This window comes from Danaus plexippus, chromosome 15 (genome assembly GCF_018135715.1).
Source record: "Danaus plexippus chromosome 15, MEX_DaPlex, whole genome shotgun sequence".
NCBI lineage: Eukaryota > Metazoa > Arthropoda > Insecta > Lepidoptera > Nymphalidae > Danaus > Danaus plexippus.
The window spans coordinates 8,026,862-8,050,894 of NC_083547.1; the positions used below are offsets into that span (position 1 = coordinate 8,026,862).

A 24,033-nucleotide genomic window follows, 5' to 3' on the forward strand; every position below is an offset into this window, starting at 1 on the left:
CTGTAGCATTCGATACATTTTGCTTCCCTATATAAACCTCCAAATCATCTATATTGATCACACTAAAGCATTACACAATTTTCCTCGTCCTATATATTACGTGTTCGGCGTCGCGGCGGTCTGAGAGACCGTTTGCAGTTCACTATATCAAAGCTGTAAAACAGAACTATAAATCTGTTGGGTTGCAGCATTCAATAGATTGCATCGATTCCAAGGCGAACCTGTCCTTTATACCATCACTGCATCGGAACATTGTGAAACATACTTTATAGCGACTTGTTAACCGACTAACAGACTTGTTTAACTAAAATTAATAGTTTATCATGCGGTTAATATAATCTGTAGAGGACTTTCCGCTTGTATATCAAGATAAAATTGTACGTGGATCTAAAATGTATTTCGTAAGGAGTTTATGTTAAATAAACTACTTAAACTAATAACGGCTTATAGACATATATTATAAGTAACAATTTATGTCGTATACAGTGCACGTGTGTATTGTGTTCGCCCCGTCAAATTCGATATCTCACGAGAGTCCAGCGATGTTTTATGGGCCAGTTCATTGCTTCATTAACTCTAGATGCATGATAGATTTATTACCAAGTGATAAAAAAAGACACGTACAAAGGCGAGATTCAAATTTAACACTACTGTGTATATAATGTTTATGCAATAATGACAATAAATTTCTACTAATATAAACAAATACACTATACATACCGAATACAATAGAGAGCTAAGGTTTTAAACAAGCGAACGAGATACCAACAAAAGGGAGGACGCGAATCACGGGACTTACAAAGTTCGTGGAATTTGGATGCATCATTTCTAGGATACGAAATGAAATTAGGGTGTACGTGAGCCGGCGAGGCAATTAGAACCGTTTGTGATTAATGAGAGATCGGCCCGCAACGGATTAGGGTTGTCGCTCACCGCCTCTCACTATTAAACGCTTCCGATAAACCTAACGTGGTGATTACGTTGATTGCGATGAAAATCACTCGTATTCTTATTTATTAGTCCCCATATTAAAACCTTAAAATATAATATGACTTTTTCACGTAAGTACGCTGCTATTGTTAGGATTTCTTCGGACGGGATTTGTAAAGAGTATTGTTGTATAACAACCAATAAAAAATTTGCATTTTAAAGATCACAATTTGCAGTTAGCTTCCCCTCATAGTGTACAGCCCTAGAGGATTTAGTTTTGTCCTTTGGGCATAAAATGTATAAGGTCAGGCGCAAAATTAACATCCGTATGATGATGTGCTAAGAGCTAATATTGAGCGGAGTACCGTTTTTAATGTCACCGTCGTCATTTTCTTACTTTTCGGCTCCAAAACGTTGCCACAGCTGAGTCCGAGCCGCGAAGCTGATTAATGTTAGAAGTTTAAAACGCGCGGTGATTTATTGTTTAGAAAACACCTGCACGTAATCACCAGAATTCAGACCAGATACCTTTTAAACATATTGAATTTCCTTTTCTATTCAATGATGAAAAGGGTTTTATTTTTCTACCTTTTATTTAGTTGTTAACATCGGATTACATGCTAGGGATATTTGTAATAAGACAATAATTATAATAGGAACGGAACGTCAAAACTTAAATTTAAAAGGAGAAACAATTCAATATTAAAATAATACATATTACAAAAAATCTGTCTGTTACTAATTCAATAAACCGTATTGACTTCTATAGGATGATCGATTATACAAAGGTGTTTGGGAGACGATTACGATTAGTAACGGCACATCCGAAGACGGGTTAAAATATATACAGAGATAGGAGAGCGTTATTAAAAATTTCAAAGTCAAGTCGGCTCGGTGATATGGTTGGTATGGCTGTGCGGCCGGCGCGTGAATAACGAGCACAATGCGGAGTTATTACTGTAATTGAAGTAGGAAACCTTAACACGTTTCAAAGCCGCTGGGGTGTAGTCACGGAGGTGCTGCGCCTTTTATGTCTAACATACGGCCTGAACTATTATGTTTAATTATCTCGAGGAGCTTCTTAATTGGTACTCGCTAGTGTTCTTTACATACACATATCGTTCCTACTTAATGTACTCGATCCGTTATGACGCTCGGTTATCTGTTAGGTAGATTTGAAATATAATATCTGTACTGGAAAAAATACCAAAAAAGCCCTATAATCTGGGGTTGATTGATGCAAGTCATCCTTCTGGTTCGTTTGTTATATAAATTTCATTCTGTTTCGATTCGTATCGCAAGTATGAAAGAGAGCAAGGAATTTACCGATGACATCTAAATGTTAAGGTAAAACATTTTTTATCTATAGGCATATGAATGGCTGTTCGCTGATAGCAAGGAAGCAAGCAACAGATGCAGTCATTAACATCGAAGGTGAGTTACATTAAGCACTATCAATCAAACGACAAGTGATCGATAAAAACCAATACAGCCCTCACCCTATTCCGCTAACCTAATATGCGAATTGGCGGAGGGTCCCGAATATAACATCTGGATGAGGCATGCTATACACACCCTTAGTTTTTTTAATTTTAAAGTGACCTTTAATAGCTACGTCAGTCGGATCCGAAAATAATGAATTATGTATGTTTGAATCTAACTGTATGAAATTTAAATCATCATGTCGATAAAAAGTTCACGGAGATGGAAAAACATACAAAATTTTAGTTTATTTGAAATATGACGTATAATTGGAATATTGATAGTTCTTCTAGAATTTAATGCACGGTGTGTGTACCGAGGGGCGGTGTGTGAACAGGCCGGGTGGGGTCCCGGGGCTCCCGTCACGTAATAACAGCCACGGGCCATTGGACGATCGACTGAAATTTACCAAAAATATTTCGACCGCCGCTTTCTTGATGTGTTTTTTTTTTCAGTTTTCACAAAATGTGCAATATGGTGTCGATGATTGATTCTGTTGGATTTTTTTATAGGAAAGACATTTGTTTATTAAATTTGTCATAACTTAAAATTATAAAAATAATATGACACTATTAGTTGTAGTACGGTTAAACATTAGTAATGCAATCGTTACGTCTGATGTTCGGTTGCGTCGCCGGATGAACATCATTTCGGAGGAGTGATATTCTTACGAATTCTAATCCGGGAACATTTTAAGAACAAACTTCAAAAGAGCTGTCTCATTTAAGGAAGAAATAAATTGTGATTCTTAATAGGAAAGTTACTCGTTCACGCTGAAACTTTTCCATTATTAATTCACAAAAAAAAATACTTTAGTATGAAATTCCTTTTTTTGTTACTTGAATTGTTAAAATATTTCAAAGTAACACACTACTAACAAATAAATAACAGTGAAAAGCAAATAACATAATCAATCGTTGAGCAAAAAAAATTCTTAGTCATGTCCAACTTATGGTTATTAACGTATATAAAAAATAAAAAGTGGTTGAAAGAAAGAGAGATCTCAATAAATAAAAAGTATAATCTTTTTAATCTTCTCTCGTCTTAATCGAATTTGTCGTGTCGTTGACGGCAATGAAATAGTAAGCTGTCACCATTGACTCCATAAATAAAGATACAGCATCCAGAATGTTTTGACGACGTGAACATGAGAACAGTCGATGAGGAACTCTGTCTCTATCACTGATGACTACATCCATGTATAAAGTTCAAGAGTTCTGTATTGTAAAGCAATATCATAGTTTGTACACGCGGTGTGTTTAACGGTGACCTCGTCAGCGGCCAGCGCAATCAATATAGACAATCGGTCATTACATTTGCTGCACCCTAATCCAGTTTGTATTTGACAACAGCGTCATCTCAAACAGAATGGAGCCACACAATGGACTCTAAAGGGTTGTTTTAAATGAAACAGAGTCGCGTGGACGCACGTGTTCATATAACGGATTATGCTAATTCGAGATACCCGCTGACTGTATTGGTCCCAGATAATGACTGCATGTTCTTTATTATTATTACTCTATATACTTACTGGATATGTACTACGATATAAGGGCGACTTGGTGGCTTTCCGTCAACAAATATATTATATACTTCATAGATAGCATGCAACATCGTGATCCTATTATTTTCATATAGTTATAACTCTTCTTTTATAAAACTATCGGTTTATGCCCGTTTTATATTTGATTTTATATATGTATATCATAGTTATAACTATAGTTATATGGTTCAGTAATACAGCCGTGTGAACCGAGTACCATCAACAATAAGAAAACCGGCCCTAACTGCTATTTATTTAGGTAATACGCAAAATGCGTACGCACGTGCCACCCCCGACTTGGAGCCAACCCTTGTCATATATAATATTACAATCTCTCATCTGCGGCCGTCTAAGCTAATATGAACCGTCTTTCCTCAGCCATAAGAACTGTCGCAGGTCACAGTCGGATAGTAGAAAATACACTCGACTCTTTTAGTTCAAAATTAAATAGCATTGTTCGCAGCCCTCATTAATGTAATATTGAGCCGCTGCGAGCGACGCTCCGCGGGGACGGATTTATTGTGTGCAAAAATTATTAAGTCGAATGTGACAAAGTTTTGATATTGTGTCGGGAGTGGAGATTTAAATAGTTCAAGAGCAAGCTACAAAATGAAGATCTAGTGTGTGACGCGTACTCCAATATTATACCCCGTCGTCGTTTACATCAACCGACGTTATCGTACGAAATGATTTCAGTTTGAGATCTGTATGAGTAATGAAAAAAATAATTAAAAAACAACCGCTCATCTCGATCGTCCAGATGGTACGAAGCAAGTGCACACGGACAGACGGACATTTATTATTTAATCGCAATCTCGTGATTAGCATAACAATTGTTACACACTCACTCGCATGTTATCGTCGACGTTCAATGAGTGAATGATTTAATGAATGAATGAATCGTTGTAACTCACTCTACCGTTCGAATTATCCCCGGTCACGTGGATTATTATTAATACTACGATGATTCATAAACTCTTCTATAATAAATGTAGACTTTGTAACGGAAACCTGAAACGAAAATCTATTAATAAATTCTAAGTCTATTATCGACGTGATAAAAATTAAATTTCTAAGTAAAAATTTCTCTAGTGTTTTGTGATGTAATGGAATGCGGGTTAACATCAAAAAGCAACAAGCGAGGTAAAGAGCGCGGCAATAATCTCATAATCTATCGAAAACTTCCAACTCTGATACAAACAAACGAAAATGAAATAAAAGACTCGCCGGCGACATTCCCACGGGGCGTCGCTACAGCTTTGATGTTCAGCAATTGTGACGAACTGACGGGCCACTAGCGTTTTATATACAAAAAATATATATCAATTGAAATTATTTGGACACGAAGCAATTAGACGCCAATAAAATGGTAGATATAAATCTATTTTGAATTTACCCAAATAATGTAATATTATTAACAGGGAACACGAAAATGTTTATATTATAATCTATTATTTTGAAACAATCTGTTTTAAAATAGACACAAGATAACAAATTTCTAAACTGGAAACGTTCGTCTAAATTAAGTTTTGAATAATGTAAGCGTTACCTCCCACGGATTAGGCAACATGTGAGTAGACTTAGGAGCCTTATTACAAATACAGCAAGGTTCAAAATTTTCTTAGGCATTAAAGTCCGAATCGTGCTAAGAGTAACCGCAGCTAGTCTGACTAATTGCAAGTCCCTTACAGATAATCCGTTCGCAGCAGGAGGTAGGGTGGAGGGGCACGAATTAAAAACCCCCGACAAATGTCCGGCCGGAATGGATTACGGCTCCCACGGCCTACAATCCGAGAAACGAAGGGGGATTCAGAAGTTTTGGACGAATACCCAAACCCGATGAAATAGTAATCCATCAAAAGATTTAGCCCGAAAAATCGAATTTCTTTTACGAGATTGCGAGGGTAGATTTGAATGTTGGAGCCGTCATAAGTTTTTGTATCCGTGGCAAGTTCACGCACGTTTTTAGCAGCAATCGTAATGTATTCGAAGCTCTACTGCTTCACGAATACGAATACACTCTGACTATTAATATTCAGATGGCTTCGGGCGAGCGGTGCCGGAGATCCGAGCGGTGTTAGTACCATTTACCTCTCGTGCACATTGCATACCTCGACTACAACTGCCAACCACGATATAGCATTATCGTTGCAGTCTGCTCACTCTGATAATTACAGTATGCAGGTATTGAAACAAATTGATATCATGGTAATAGATTAATAGTTGTTTTTCTCGATCCGGTGTTCGTTTTCTTCACGGACCAGCTGTGGTAAAGGTCACGCCCATGATAGACCTGCACGCACCTGCGGCGAGACTTCGAACAAACACCTTTGTAATTACGATACTGCATTAATATAACGATACACCAACGAGCAGAAACATTTATAACCGGACTCATTCAATTTGCTATTTTTTATAAGTAATATCTTTTTATATAAAACATTCGAAAGCTATGTCAGAAAAAACCCACCGTCAGACATCGTTTCTACATCGAACATTTGTGGCTTTAGAAAAGATCCAAATATATCGAGGGAACACGTGCGAGGGGTAGGTTGGGGGTAGATTTATATAGAAAGGGTTCTTTTTTTAATTCATTCATAGGAAGAAAAAACTTCTCACAACAATTACCGGATTAGACGATTGGTCCGGGAACATTTTTTTGTTAAGTGTTGTTTTTATTATCCTTAACGAGGAAAGGAACTGCAACGGTCCTTGAAGTTATTTAAGGCAACTTTTTAGCTGCATACTAACTCTTAGTATACAGATAAGGCTACATACAGATGTTATTAGGGTGGAAACGAACAGAATACGTTTTTAATATATTATTATAGTATTACGAGTTTGAGGTTTCGCGTGTGTAAAATCATCAAGTAACGTGTTCAATCGCTGCGGTGTAGTAAAAGTTATTATATATTTAAATACGATCAGTTCAATGTTTAGTACCAGATTGATGGAGTAAGTGTTGCCAATTCATGGGAGTCATTGTTCAGGAGCAGTCAGGACTGGAGGCAGGTAAGTGCGAGTGTAGTGAAAACAAAACGAATGCGAACGTTCGCCAGCAGTAAGTAAGATAATTTCAGCACGTTCGCTGAGCCCGCGGCGCGCACGCACGCGAGCGTCGCACGTCAGTCGGGAGCCAGCCGTCCCTAGCGAATCATCAAGTCCATCGATTGAATGTAGTCTCTATTGCAATAACAAAGAGATGATATCCATTCGCTCCGGAGGACAGCCTTAATGACGGCCAGGGCGGAATCGCTTTGAGTTTTTGTTGTTAATTCCTTTACCGCTACGTTATGGTAACTGCTTCCTAGCTTTTTATAGGTAATGTAGATTTTCTCGTGATTGTTTAAATGCACATCGTGCTACAATGTATTATGTATCATTGTATTTACCGGTGGGTAGAACGAAAATCGCCAGTAGTTATGTACACAAACAGCGCACATCTGTTAACGTTTCTTTCGCCTGGGCTGTATAATGAAACCGAGTTATTGTGAGGGAAGCATCCACAAAGGATCAAACAGGAGACGGTGTTTCATATAAAAAAAAAAAATACTTCGATATTGTATTGGACGTGAAAGGAACTGCAACTGTTATGACATACGAAATACGTTGGATGCTTTTTATAATAAACGTCTACTATACGTAGAGACCAACTCGCGTGTACACTGATCACATACTACATACACGACAAATAAATTGGAATGAAACGCTATTATTAGTCATAATATAAAATATAATGTTGATAGTTATTTAAAATACGAGTGTCATTATGACGTATGACATATGCAAGTCGATGTTCCTTTCATCGTATTATAATCACATGTACGGATCGTCTGCTGTTGCGGCCGGCCATTGATTCCACAACTGCTGCTTTGCAAAATTATTGTTACCTCGAAATTAGTGCCGGATAATGCTCGAATATATTTCCGAGAACATATTAATTGTGTTCCATGAAAATTTACGTCCATTACAATAACATGTGCTTTAAATTTTATATTGCATGCGTTATATATTAAGACTTAGGTGGTTGGGGCTAAACAAAAAGTGATACCTAACTGACCACTAGAATCTAATCTCATGGTAGGAAGTTTCAGGGAACTTCAATTAGTGTGTGTATAGGTGTATATTATGGAAAATAATGCGGGCTGTGAGGGCAAATTGTAGTCCGCGGGCGAAGCGCATGCGCCGATGATTAAGTGTACTTAATTCAGACTAAATGTTGCCCGGTGGGGGATACGGGGCCCTCAGAGTGACATCTAGACAGCCATCGGAATATAACGACTTCTACTACATTCGATAAAAGTTAATACTCAAAATGCATATTAATATTACAAAAAAAAAAAATGATTTTATTTAAGAAAAAAATATGTAAAACCCAAGTTATTTCAAATTTAAAACCGACAACCCTAATAGCGTTGACTAACCGCAGTTCTCGCGTGTCGCAAAAACCTCAGAGTTAGCGCAAAACGACGGCGGGATTTAGGTTCTACGAAACATTTTAACAAAATTACAAGCATGTTGCTGACATTACGTGAGGTCGGGGCGAGCGATTTTTAAATAAATTTAAAATTACTAATGACTTAAACAAAATCGAAATAGATTGACGGAGTGTATATATACATATATATTTAATACATTGTGTTATTTAAGTGTTACTTATATGTCGATCACGATTCAGTCTTTTTATATAAACATCATAACATTACATAACAACCGGCCGTCGGTCTGTGACTTGCATTCATGAATACAACAGGGATGGATGTTCGAACAGTTTTTTTCCTAAGTATATATTATTTTACTTTGTATTGGTATGTTTCTCTTAGTATTTATTTTATGAATGTTTTACAGATATGTTAATATTATCACATCCCAGACGTTATTAATGAATGAAAGGCTATTAATATACATACAATAAATAACATTCGCTACTGTTTTATAATTTTATAATTATTCATACATTAATCTTCTCCGTCAATTCATCTGGTTTTGCCATATGCTAGCTGTCCAAATAAAATGTCTGGCGATAGCATTATTATCTTACAAATATATAGCTTAATTTAAATCATTAAATGTGTAAACAAAGGTAGCCACATTAAAAAATATATTACATCGAAAAACCGGAAACTCGTAAAAATTATAAATCAACAAGCATCAATAAAACGGACATTACCCTTCGCTTATAAATAATTTATATCATGATAAACAAACATTATATATAACTACTATAACATATAGTCCCAACCTATTAGCATACGGAGTCGAAGGTATTTTCATTATAATATAGTAATTGGTTGAACTGAAGTCAGATTGTATTGGCGCGGCCAGACGTCTCGAGTGTCTAAGGTTCTAGCTCCTTAAATATATACATGATTAAAGTTTCAGGTACCACGAGAGCTCCATACGGCTGGATAATACGGAGCAGGAACTGCTTAATTACCGGGATATTGATCAGGCCGACGGCGGATGACCAGGATATATAATCAACTAATGCACCCAATCCACGAGCTGATTAACGAATAACAAAAATTGCATTTTTAATGAAAAATTTCGGCATCAGATTACAGCAGAATACAATCGTTGTGTCGTTATGGAGAACAGTGGGTCTATAAAATGTTGGAAGTCGCTAATGTGGCTTTGTTGGTCACGTTCACTAGATGTATACGAGTACACTGTGTACTAGAAACATGCTTTACTGGAAACTCATATATCAGAGGTTTATTCATGAAACATGCCGAGAATACGTGATACAAACTACAATGGGAACTTGTGCGGAATCTCAGGAGAAATGCTGGAGGGTCTTCATCTTGATGATAATATAACTGTCCTGGGATAAAACTGCACTTAAAAAGAATCGAGACCTTAAAGAGAAATCGACTTCGAAACAAAGGAATCTTAAATAGAAATGTTAGAACTAATAAGTTACATAATTAAAAAGATAATCCAGATGAATCACAGACAAGTGACTGAGATGACCTTCATACTTGAAACGATGGTAAAACAAATAAGTTGAACATTTCGTAGATACAGCGACTGTTGAACAGGAAGATAAACTATTGAAAATACAACAAATAATTATTAGTCAAGATAGGTTCCGTTCGATAGTGTGATATATAATGTGATCGTGGTTCATAAAGATCGAGATCGTCATTGAGCGAGCTATCGGCGAGAGGCGAGGGTCAATGTCGCGAACAAAGATCGCGAAAGTGGTCCAACGTAACGCACGGCACGTAATATATACGTAATACATCCGACTGAGCTGGTTTCCTTTTACGGAATGCAGCTTGCTGATAGATCCAACAGCTGATCGCACGCGAATACTATTATATTATAAAATATCCGAGTGTTCGACTTCTTAATGTATTTATTTTGTTTTTAAAATGTCAGCTCCGCGTCCAGGCCAGTGTGAGTTATTGAGCAATAAAATGATTAATTTTAATTGAATGATTATGGTTTCGCAGCGGAATATATAGCGTGAAATTGTTTCGTACAGACCAGTATGACTATAATAGTACATTAATTGATAGAGAGAGTGTTTCATCACAGTAAAAACTAACTGAATGTTGTAATGAAAAATTTTTTATAACACATATTCTGTGACAGTAGATCTGTCTTAGATATTTTAGTACATATCATTTAACAAACAGACAGACATCCATTACTCATGGCTGTTGGCGACTGATGAAATTCAATCAATCATATTTATCACGACCACAGCATATCTGGTAATTGACTGGAAGGTTCAACTTCTCCGATACATCGCGTCATGATCTAAATATTTTAATGTGACGTATGTAACACACGTACATACCTACATAATAGAAGTACATGCCTACATACTTTTGACATTTTACAACAAAGATCCTAGGTTCGTTTTAATAAGTCTGAGTGAACAGCAGCTTAATGCATTTTTTTTTATAGTAAGCCATATAAATATAACGAATGTTAAACATTCTATTCATATATATATATATGTAATGTTTATGTACTTTTATAATAAATATAATATAAAGCTTATTAAATAAAATCCATAGTTCTTAACGTGGTTATATTAATTGGTAGTTTTGGTAGTGTTTTAAGTTATGCTCGAGACAAGATCGATACATGTGAACACACGCAGCATCCAGCCCTTATTTGTTATAAAAGAGGGCCAGTTAAACCCTTGGACATATGACGCCCCTCGTAGAAAAAACCAATACATACAACATTATTAAACAAAAATTATTTTATTTGCTTTTTTTTTACAAATATTAATAACAAATAATACATGATTATTTTCTATGGACTATGTTTAATTATCTCTTCTTTCAAAGACGGGCAAACGGAAGGTACATGTAAATATTTACGTTTCAATCTATTATTATACTTTTTATATGCAACATTTTTTATACGCAGTGAATTTTTTTCTTTCCTAAAGTTATTCAGTACATTAATAATTGTATATTTATACTCTATATACGTTATATAAAAAAGGTATATAAGAAAATCCCACCTAATTAAATGAATAATATTGTATTTTATTGAATATGTAACAGAAGGTGTATGAAGTTAAACACAATATATATATAAAAACGTAACGTAGCGTTAAAAATATGCATTTTCTTTGAAAACAACGTAACACTTCTAGCATTGCAATGATTATAATAAACACAAGTTTAAAAATGCTTTGAAACTATAATAAAATACTTAGCTGATGAGTAAAGGACTTCCGTTATAAGTAAAATGAAAAAAAAAATTCAATTCACTCATATAAAAAATTGAACAACACCACGGCATGTAGTAAAGCATCGTTACCGCCGGTGGGTCTGTGAGAGCGTACACCGAGACCTCGTGATCATTTATCATCAATGATATGATAATGTTATCACCAGAGTTAAAGAACGGTCGCATCACCTCCGCGTCTCCGATCTACTCCGCAATGTATACCGCCGCACTGTGGCGAAAGCTCAAAATTATACCTACATTATGAAAGCGCTTCAATTAATATCTCAAATAATAAAAGGTCTGAATATATGAGAGCATTTAGTATGGTAATTAAATTACCAGCTCGATAATAATGTAAAGGAAAATGACTTTATGGAAGCTGCTAGAAGCTTTGTATCCTTTATAAACTATTTAAAATCAACTAACATATAGGAATAGTTATGAAAAAGGAAAAGTTAGCAGGTGTTGTCGGTCAGCGACGTTAGACCTTTCCGAGGCGAGTTGTACCACGCGCCCAACTCGTTCTGTTACAGCTGTTTGTTCATAAATCGATCGCATTTCTGTACACAAGCTGCTGCATACGTGACCTGGGACAGTGATAACAGCACCTCCTTTATTTATAACGCAGTCGAGTCATTATAGCTTCCGAGCGCGATGTATTAAACATGATATACGAAAGTAAAAATAAACGTATTAATTTTATGTTACAACCGAACGATACGATCAATATTTATATTATTATTTTGTAATGTTTTGCTTTTTAATTAGGGATAAAAAAATATATAATATTCCATATTCTATTATTTACACAATACATATAGCCAACCAATATAATAAAATCAACACAGCGGGCGATAGAGACAATGTTATTACAATTGTTGTTAAAATTCAACATGAATTAATTCTGATCGATAAAGAGCATCCGGCCGTTCCTTTAATGTTCACTCATACAGGGGCAATTCGTTTGCAATTATAAAGAGACGGGAATATAGTGGGATAGCGGCCGGTAGTGTTTCGGGTGCTGGGCTGTGGCTTGTGTTCTGAAAACGTAATTATAAATGTTGTCTGTCGGCGAGTCGGCGAGTCGTCGAGTCGGCGAGGTGTCGAGATATCGCGATAATATCAAACGGTTCACTAACCGCCGGCTGTTTGAATCAGGAATTTAATAAATTTGGTGGACCCAGATGTCGGCCGTGATTTATTGAGGGTTGTGAGGCGTATTGATGAAAGGTGTAAATGAGGAGCCATTAGCATTTTTAATTTGATAATAAGGAGCTCTCAAGGATAGCGCGGGGAGGATTTGAACATTTACTCATATTATAATAGTATCTTTAGCGATAACTTTAATGAATATTTATATACTATCGAATAAAAAAATAAAACAGTAAAATCGCACGCGTCTCGAGCAGAGTTACGATACGCGGTGACACGTGCCAAGGAAAGAAACAAACCAATTAATACAAAAAGGTAATAAGACAAAAACGAGGAGGCGGCGAGTGAGTCTCGTGCGGCGGTGAGCACACTGATTACCATCCCGTTTAGGACGGAACATGGTGCAGGGACGGCGAGAACGAGCCCGGGTTACAGGAACCCATGAAATATTGATGACGTTTCAGGACCGCCATCGGATTACCAACAAATATTTTAAATACGCCATATTATATGACGCGAATGATATGCCTGTTTTCTTGTTTAAGGAATGAGATATGGATACAGAATTATACAGTAAAATTATACTTCCCTTATAATTTTAGTGTGAATAGTTTAAGATTACTGCTTAATAATTTAGTTCGATAAAATTTTTATTGTAATCGACACTTAAGTCTTTTTTTTACGAAATATAACTTTCGCGGTTTGTTCCTTAGTAAAATACACGGAGTATTTTTTAATAATTTATAACCCACATGTTATTCTGCTGCCTGAAGCTACATCACTGAAGAGTTTTAATAAACATACAACTTAATAAATTTTTTATCATTATTGATTAGGAAGTAAGTTGAATCCATATCGGATTACTTCACAACGGATTGTCAGGAAATTCCCGCTGATTAATTTGCGTGTACAAAATAATATAATAATAACTAAAATTAATATAAACCGAATTTAATACATTTTATATTATTTATCGTTGTTATCATGAGGTGAACCAAAGTCTTCAGTTACATAATTAAATTTAGAAACGTGATACGTCATAATATCTAATCTCACTCTGATAATAATAAACATATGAAAGTTATCATTTAAGGGTTCAGACTAAATTCATCTTAACGGAGACGGATCGCGCCTGTGAAAATAGTTTTGGACCAGAAATACTATTTGAATATAATCTATTTATATATACAAGTAATAATATTATCACACTAGTTCTTACGTAGGTAACGAATAAATATTGACAGTACAATTAGAAGTAACACGCTAACATGGTACGAAGAACGTTTTGAAATTACTCAACACGTTACTGAAAATGAAATTAAAGCAAGGTACACTGTAAATATACCATGAGTAAAATATATTATTTATAATGTTACATACAAATAATGATAAGAAAGAAATAGGAGAAGGTTTTTAATTTAATTGAAACGTTTCAGACTTAATAAATAAAGCACAATACAAATGTTTTAAATTTGATTGATGATAGTTTTGTCTTTAAAGTTTTCCCGTCCACAGATAGAAGAGTCAATGCTAGATATGTATTAGAGTTATCTCCGTCTCGAAATTGTTACATCAAGGGCAGACAGTCTTCCGAATTCCATAGCAGCATCCCCTCGGGAAATTGAGATTGGCTGTGCGTTCAGACACTCATATATACATAAATAGATACATACTTTTATTATATTACAGCGATACAGCCATTGTAAAATATTAAATAACAATTATTAGGACATTTTGAGAAGTGAGCAATAAATAATGTAAGTAATGTAAAGCAATTTAACATTTTTTCTAAGGCCACTAGGAGCTAGCCGTCAGTGGTTAGTTGGTAGTCAGTAACGAGTGCCCAATTTATTGTACGTCCGTCTATCAAGTAGTTGTATTGTCAAATCGCATTCCTCAGTGCACCGGTCGGTCGGCCGCTCGTCTAGAATGTACCGACCAAACCGTCTACATAACGTTTTAAATTCCAACAGCATTAGATATTCCTTGTTACCGAATACTTTAACAGTGTTACTAATTAAGGCATGAAATTATTTGTAGTAATAAGACCTCGCCTCAAATTAAATCTCTGACTAGTAAGTTCATAAGGTAAATATTGTTCGCATCACTAGCAGTGGGACATCCGATCCTCAGCGTTTGGGAGATCTATACCCTCATCGGCCACAAATTACACCTTCGCATGTTACATTATTAATTTTGCATTACGACCGTTGCTAATTTCGCGTGTTATGATTCGTGGATGTTACCCCGGGGCGCGGGGTAAACACCAATTAATCCTGGCAACACGATCCGTTGCTCTGGGGTGGACAGCCCCTCCAGCCCCTCGATCGCTGCATAATCCTGCATTTCTACTGCTTCCGACGCAATCGTGGAGGGCGTGCCGGAGGGGCATATTTCTTTTAGTATTGTTTCGGTGATCGATATTGTTCCACATCGTGTGATGGGTTTATAAAGACAAGCTACATAAATAACTCGCCGACGATGTTATCTCTTCACTGACGAGTCATATGACCAGTCTGCAACTTTTCTACACCTGATGACGAAGTGACATACGTATGGAGACCCACTAGCGTGTTAAATCATTATCATTACTTATCTTGATAGTAAATAACACGAATAAAAAGTAACAAATGGTTACAGAAGCGCTCTTTATTACAAACATAATTTATTTCACAGCGAATGGTGCGGATTGTTACCCTACTAACTAATGATTTAACTTTTTCCCGTCCTTTGGTTTTTGTTTCACTCGACTCCATTAAAATGTGTACCTTAATGCTTCACGTTAAGGCATCATATCAAAGTTCTCGGGTACAGGAAATTTAATCCACAACTTTCATTTTGTCTCTTCACGCCTTTGTCAATTGTTAAGCTGAATTACAGATAGTGAATATTCAGAACACTTAATGGAAAGATCGCATTCAATTTTTAAGATATTTATATGACAACAGGTCACTTTGAACAATAGCAGTGTGTTAAAACTAATATACTAGGCAGGTATAAAACAAATGATATTATATGATGAAAGTGTATGTTTATTTAACATTGGATGTTAGTTTTAAATCCACATACAAACAGTCGGACTGACTGCCATTAAAATAATTATAGAGTTCGAGTAACGAAAATCAACAATATAATCTAAAGTGGCCAATTGCAAGACTACGTCTAAACCTATCGATACTACCCTTTCACAAACACTCAATGAGATGTCGATGTCTGTAAATCTAGGGTCAAATCTATTAAGCCAGGGCCTCTGTAACCGGGACCTTATAGCTGGAGGATTCTTAACAGGCATAAGATGAGATGAATATACTAATACAATATAAATAAAACTGTGTCTATCGTATCGTATCGTACACTGCGGAGACGTTTTATACGTTGTTATTATTACGATTCATTATCTTATCATTAACGATATCAACAGTTTTAAGAACTTCCGCTCGATCTTTGACGTTGCAGATAAAACTAAATGTACCCTATTAATTTATCACAGAAATTTAAATTTTTATTATGTAAAAGCGCTGTAAGGAATAATAACACCTCCGAACGACTTGACTCATATATATAAAGGTATATACATAATTGTTATTGTATGTAGTATAACCGTAATAGAGCTATGGCGGGAATGTCAAGACCTGGATGGCGTGTGGTCGCTCGAATGTCAGAGGTGATGGAGGCATCAGGCAGGTGTGCCATTAACAAGCAGCTGAACGCTAGCTCGCTGATAGTGATGCATACTATTGAAATGCTTTGGCATTTGTTTTATAGCTACCACCCATAGAGCTAATATCAAAACAACAGACAATACATAAAAACAAATACTCATCGGTCGTGTCTAAATAATAATAAGGCTGTTACCATATGCTACAGGAGGTCTAATGAGTTTAAATAGTAGGTACGTGACATATAGGCTGTGGCGTTGGGTTTTGTATAAAAAGACGTGTCAGTGACGTCGTTTTAAGTTACATGAGTGCTCTGTAAATACACGTGTCTTGACTGAACTATGCTATGACAACTCAATATATTTTATAAATTATTACAAAATATTTATATATTTTTGTCATCACGATCGTTTTGATAAAAGTTTTTTATCACGCGATATGATCGTTACAAATATTACTATAAATGTAACGATCTTAATTAGAAATCTATTAAGTATATATAAATGTTAGGTATAAGATATGTTTCACTTTGTATAAAATAAAATAAAAGTAAGTAATATGTAAGTAAGGCGGTGATTGGATCGGTTTAATAATAGTATTATATCTGTACGTGGCGTGGTCGTTCTCAATGTGACCCAGTCGACCTGCAGTTCTGACATTAGCGTCATAACTCAGCGCGACCTCCAAAATGTTTTCCAACTAACAGCCGTACTTCGACGAGGCGCGCCCTTGGACGTCCTAACTAGAACAGGCGGGTGATCGCCCTAACACACACATACGGCACGATAATTGCACTCACGGAACCAGTTCCGAGCATTGATTCCTTTAACCAATACAACGTGCCTTTTCATATAACTGTCGCCGCTACACTTGTATTTAGGCCTCGTTTTATATAAGTGTAGGACTTTTATGACTTAACGGACGGATTCTTTCACGTTTGGATTTCGTCGGAATCGTCTTATCTGATATGATCATATATATATTATGTATTCATCCATCTATTTATAGTTATATTCCGTGCGTGTAGGTCTTTCGAGGTTCCGTGTACGTAAAATATAAATACATTACAAGAAAACAATTACACGTCCTACGTGGTCGGTGGTCGAGCCATCGTTTATAAATCCAGTCCAGGTAAAGAATCTAGAAGTTATTCTCGAAGGCTGTTCACATTCCTACAGCTGACTGTAAGCTCCGACTATTACTAGATACCTGACGAACTTTCATTATTATCAAACAAAAACAGAGCAGACATACTAAAAGTCGCTATAAATGTATACATTAAAATAAATACAATATAAAAACAATAAGACAATATTCCCGACCAGTTCGCTTCGATCTCACAACGCACAGCTGTGAACAATTTTTAATTGTTTTATGTCGAATCAAATAATTATGTATGACAGGGCACGTGTCAAAAACCTGACAATAAAATAAAAAAAAATATATGTATATGCGAGTTGAACGACCATCTCGCAGTATATGACTCAGATCTACCTGACCGGACCGGAGACCTCGCTTTAGAACCCATCATGAGAAAGCACAAAAGGCGTTTTAATCTACGCCTGAATAAACTTTAAGATATCACAAAGTAGGTGCTGGGATTACATTTTTTTTATTTACAGACCAAAAACATGGAGATCGAAATAACAGAGCAGATGGTATAATATTGCGACGTTGTTCTAGAACTTTGCTTTTTACAGAAAAGAATCGATTGCAATCTCGGTCGAAGGTTCTTTGGCGATACAAGAGCCTCATTCACATATCGTGTAGTTACACAAAAGCTTGTGAAGTTTGTAATAATGATGTCGATCCTCTAGTTCTTCAAAGTTTTTAACTTTGTAATTCAATAATCACTAAACTGGAGATGTAAATAAAACTGCCTTAATTGCTCCACGCGGCTGAATACCCTTTTTTTCACAGCGGTTCAAGTACATAGCGTTCTGTACATTCCACGTATAGTATTTCCGTGGGATATTTATTTATGTTAAAACTTTTCCACATATCCCAACCATTATAGATCTTTTGTTAACATTTTTTTTTGTGTTCAGTAAATAAAATTATCTCGAATTTTAATTGCTTTCACAAATAAATGTCAAGAATTATAGTGAACATATTTTGTGGACAAATTGTTAAACATTAAAACCATGTCTATCGTTACAAATACCTACTGTAGATCCATCAGATTTCTGTGAAATTAACAAGTACCAATCTTTGATCCGATATAACTATATCAGTAGTGATGGTTACAACAGTGTGTGGTAGATAACATATCATAAAGAATTGCGTTATGTAACATGTTCGATCTATGACGTCATAGGGAATATGAACCACAAACAAAGTCCATTGAACGAACATAAAAATTAGAAGAATGACGATCTTGAAAAGGCAAGATAGAACGCCACTTAGAGCATTTATTTTAAATCATATAAACATATAATTAATAGAATAAAAAAAAAAATATTTCAGAAATATTCGATCGTGATTCGTGGCCCATGGCTATGAAAAAACTGTCAAATCGCAGAGCACTGTTAGAGAACTAATATCAAAAATGAACCAATTACTTTAACTTTACATAAAAAACGTACAAGTGATACCATTATATATCCACATATATACAATTTTATAGTTAAAACACATCTCGTAGCTCTATCTGTCGTGAAAGCACAAAAAGCTGTTCCCAAAGCAAATCACGTCCGATGCGTTTCCCGAGCCCTCCGCCTGCACCGGCCAATGCGCCCGCGCACGCTTCTAATGACTGAGAGGAGGAGGGGGGAGGGGGCACCGGTCGTGCCGGATGAGGTATGTTACAGTTGTGGGTATAGCGTGGAAGTAATGCGTGAATATAGAAAAAACAACTGTAATGTTACAGATGATATTGCAATTATAAATGAACATAATGGTAAGTGAAAGGTGTGTTGTTTATAGGCGACGTTGAAGTTGACAGTAGTATGATCACCAGCTGCTGTGTTTAGTGAGACTTATGAGACAATAAACGATACAATCGATTAACGGAACGCGACTTTAACTCCACAGTTTTTCGTTATAACTAGCAGCCGCGGTGTATATTACTATCTGAACTCAGTCAACGGAGAGGTCAACAGAAAAGTATGGTTTTCATCGTCATTAATGATGTAAGGCATCATAACTCTGAGATAACGTCACGGTTATCATAAAAATAATGCAATTTAAACTAATCAAGATCCCCACGATACGTGTATTAATGGTCTGCCATATTACATTACGTATGAGAAGACTTTGATCACAGCTGAACTGAGCTCAAAGCTCGCTACATACTAACGTGGTTGAGATATAACGCGTTCGTATTAAACATTAACAAAAATTAACGAGCCATATGATACATGAGGTCGGTGCGCTCTCTGACGTTGTTTCATATAACATCATTGTAATATATAATCAAACAGCCAGCTGCTTACTATAGTGCCGCCTGGAACTCGTCCTGGTTCCCCTCCCTCCCTTCCCTTCAGCCCGCCGTACCCGTTTAGAACTTCCTAACTTTTTATTTTACGGCTCACCCTCCGCTTGGTCGCGCGAACCCACTACCAACAAAAACGTTTCTTCGTTTTGTACACACTTGTTTAACTTTCGCGCCAGTTTGGGACCGTTGTTAGTTAAATGGATTATATATTTATAGGATTTCATTTAATTTTAATTGATGCGAATGAGAGAAATGTTTTATACGAGTTACGAGGATGTTTTGACGACACAATATTACAAGTGTAGATTGTGTCAGTGATAAGTATTTACGTTATTTCTAGTGAATTCTTGAACACATGTATAGTATTTTTAAGTCTGATAAGGTTCAAAGATAGGACAAGTGTTACCTTATCATTCACTTATGTAAAGATAGCTCATAGAATTTCGTTAACCCAATGTGTCTTGAGAGTTCTATCAAAAAATGCAGACCCGTTGTAAATTAAATAAAAGATCTTACATCTTCACTCTTTTAATTTCTATTAAAAAGAATTTTTATTTTGTAAATTTTATTGATAGGAAAATTTCTATTACAGAAATGTATTTCATCCAGAAATTTCAAAATGAGAATGTAATATAAATATTAATTCGCAATAGTTTTATATTACTCTGCCAACACTTTGGGTTCAAATAAAAAAAGGTTTTGAACAAAAATTATACATTTAAGATGTAATATTTCAAAACATTCAATTTTAAACACGAATAAAAAAAAATGGCAGTCTATGGAATAAAGTATACATATTATATGTATTTTTATTATCTGTATGTGGACGCCATAATAAAAGGCGCGTAACTCGTAAGACAGATGAATTTTCACCCACGCTCGCCGTCCGCTGTCCGCCGCGAGCCGCGCCTTGCAAGTTATCATAATGGGTGACCCACATACAACAATACATGTTATCTAAACATTGGACGCCAACTCAGACTTTTTAATATTAACCAATGAAATAAAACATTACTTAAAACCCGAATACTAAGCACTGGTCTGTTGTCATCTCTAACTTCCAGTCAAATATGAATGTCATTAAAAACAAATTAATTATATCAGAATGTGAGCCGTATGGTAGTTTCCATATTAAATACGAACAGATCTACATAATTCTTACAACCTTATATATACATGCACCTGTGCTTATACAAACTATTTTATGTATATACAATATTTATTGTGCAATTTACTAGTAACTAAACAATGTATATACTAGTTACATAGGTACTTAGTGAAGTGGTTGTGTTTTAATTAATTTAATAATAAAAATGTATCAAACAATCAGTGTTCATTATGTTTGTTACAGAACTTCCAAAGAACGCTCAAAACTAAAAGAACTTTTAACTCTGGCTGCATGTATATTGTAATAGCAAAGTCACTTAAGTAATTTTATATTGTACGGCAAATTATATAATTTATAACAATAAAAATATGTAACCAAGCATTTTAACGGTAAGGTTTTATCCAAAGTTATAACAAACAACAGACTATAAAACTTTTCCACATATAAAGGTTAGTATAAAATATATCAAAACTCTTATACTTTGTGTGATATTGTTCTTGTCATTCAAGCACATGATCGAAAAGTTTATATACAGTAAGAGTTATGAGCATACAAAATGTATTAGCAGTAAATTGGCTGTAAAGAGCACAAGAACATTTATTTAAAGACAATATATATAATATAATATATCATGAACTTATAGACAATAGTGTTATGTAATAAATTACAATGACCACCAAATTTCTATATTCAATGTCACATCACATATTCCACTATCAGACAATTCATAAAAGTGATATCATTTTTGTTAAGACAATGAGATAATTTTTATCTCATTTTATATCTCATGAAAAAGATAAAAATTTGGACTTAATGAAGTCAAGTTCACTGGAGCCACCTTGACTATGAGGATTTATGTGTGGATATAGCAACCTTTGAAATTGAAGATCTTAAGCCAAGTTAATACTTATCGTATTTAATGAAACTTGAATATTATAATAAAAGATAAAAAATCGTTGTGTTCAAAAACATTGATAACTCTTCCATCAATTTGCTCAGGAAATACGTCAAGAGGTTACGTGAAATAAATGAAAATATATTGTGAGTTAAAGATTTAATATATTGTGTCGAAATAAAGTTTGTATTTAGAATTTTTCAGTTATAGTTTGCACGATGACGTTTGCAGAAGTATTTGAATAAATCAAAACTAAATTGGAATAGTTTCGATTCTTCTTTGAAGAGACGATGTTACTATTCGTATCTTATTACATATTATGTTCCGGTTGAGAAAACACCAAAAGATTATATTCTATCCATGTGAACTAACTGTAATGTAAGCGTTAAACCTAGGGAAACTTTCAATGCGACATTCATCGCAAGCCGTGAGTTAGTAGGAAATGTCTCGTCGGATGAGATTAGAACTGTGCATCTCGGCTCACCGACTATTTCGAGGGCATTCAACCGAATAGGCCTAGCAACACGAGTCAGTCACGATGGCCATGACATCCAAATAAGTATAACAGCCTGCGGTCACTAGAGCATTGACTTCGGATTTCGACACTATCAAAACAAAATAATATAAATAAAAAATACTAAACAAAACAAATGATGTCCAACTAACCTGTCAGACGATTCGGAGCTGTCGTATCGGTCGAAGCATCTCTTCTTCCTGTCGTCCCCGTCTTCGACGTTCGAGGCGGGTGTTTTTCGGGAATTACTTGTCACGGTACGTTCGGCGACCACGCCGCGCGTCTCACAATTCTCACACGAATCCAGTTCGGTGTAGAACGACAACTTCAATCTAACACCGTCCAGGGTCGGTCCACTACACTTTTTTGTGTCACAACATGACGGCTCGGACGCGGAAAAAGTTAAATCGTCGATTCGAGTCGATCCGGCGCGGTCCTCGGGCGACCCATCCGCCATCTTTGAGCGCACGAGTGTTTTGTCGGATGTTTCGGTGCGAGTCCGCCGGCCGCATGGGCGCTGCGATCGCTGCAGACGCGGAGCGAAGGCTGCGTGACGTCACGGCGGCTGCGCGGCCCGCGGAGGCCGAGCGGTGACGTAAGGACTCCGCCCCGTGCATGTGCAGGCCCGCCGTCATTGGCCGCGGGTTACGCAACGCCAGAGCCTACTCAAATACTCGCGGAAGGGAGCCTAGGACTCGCCGGCGATAGGGACGGGCCCATCCCGGCCCTAACGTATTAATGCAGCGTAATGACCAGACACGCACACACACACACACACACACGCGCGCACACAGGACATATTAAAAAACAAGTGCATCGATATTAATGACACGTTTCACCCTCTAATATGTTGAGTTTTTTATTCTAGTCCCAAACAAACGAGCTATTTTTAAACCCATCTTTATTTAATGATCGAAAAATTATTGTAACATTTTAAATGTTTGTTAACATGTATACTGCATATTAAAACTCCTTTTTACAGTCTAAGGTACTATTTAAACAGAATACATATTAACTTAAGAGATTTATTACTGATTATAGCAATATATAAATTAGTATATTTTATTTTTAATTATTGAAAGACAAATTTTGTTGATAACAGATATATATTTATCGTATAAGAGAGAAATATTATGTACTAAAAGTTTTTGCAAACGAATTGGCATAACTTTTTTGTGTTCCAATTTTAAAATTTACCCGTATTTTTTCCAGTCAAAATTTATCAAATAATTAATCAATTAATTACATTTTTTTAATGAAATTTCTATCAGCGAATAAACTAAAATTATAGGGAATACTGTTTTCGATGTTTGGTAATATTTAGGCATGCGCGGATCGCTGGTGACACGCCCATTCAATAAGGTTCCGTAGATAAATTAGAGCGTTATAAATCTCAACTCTATTGCATATACAGGAGAGTTTAGTAGAGGTAAGTTGTTGTAAGCAATTCCGAATAAATAGAAAATAAGCAAATGGGTCTCAATAGAAAATTTAAGCGCTGAAGTTTATCGTTGTTGTAAACAACAAGTAGTAACAAAGATACGCGCATACTGGCATTTAATATTAGTCACATGAAAGAATATAAATAACCTTGTTATAAATTGTTTAGGTTA

General features: G+C 35.7%; 1 protein-coding gene across 1 annotated transcript in view; it reads right to left on the minus strand.

Moving 5' to 3' along the window:
- LOC116766323 (zinc finger protein jing) overlaps window positions 1-22,990 on the minus strand; it is a 74,961-nt gene extending 51,971 nt beyond the window's left edge. The window contains exon 1 of the mRNA XM_032656148.2: window positions 22,573-22,990. Coding sequence (XP_032512039.2) covers window positions 22,573-22,877 — 305 coding nt within the window. The 5' untranslated portion in view covers window positions 22,878-22,990. The remainder of the gene's footprint in view (window positions 1-22,572) is intronic.
- Between the last annotated feature and the right edge of the window lie 1,043 nt (window positions 22,991-24,033).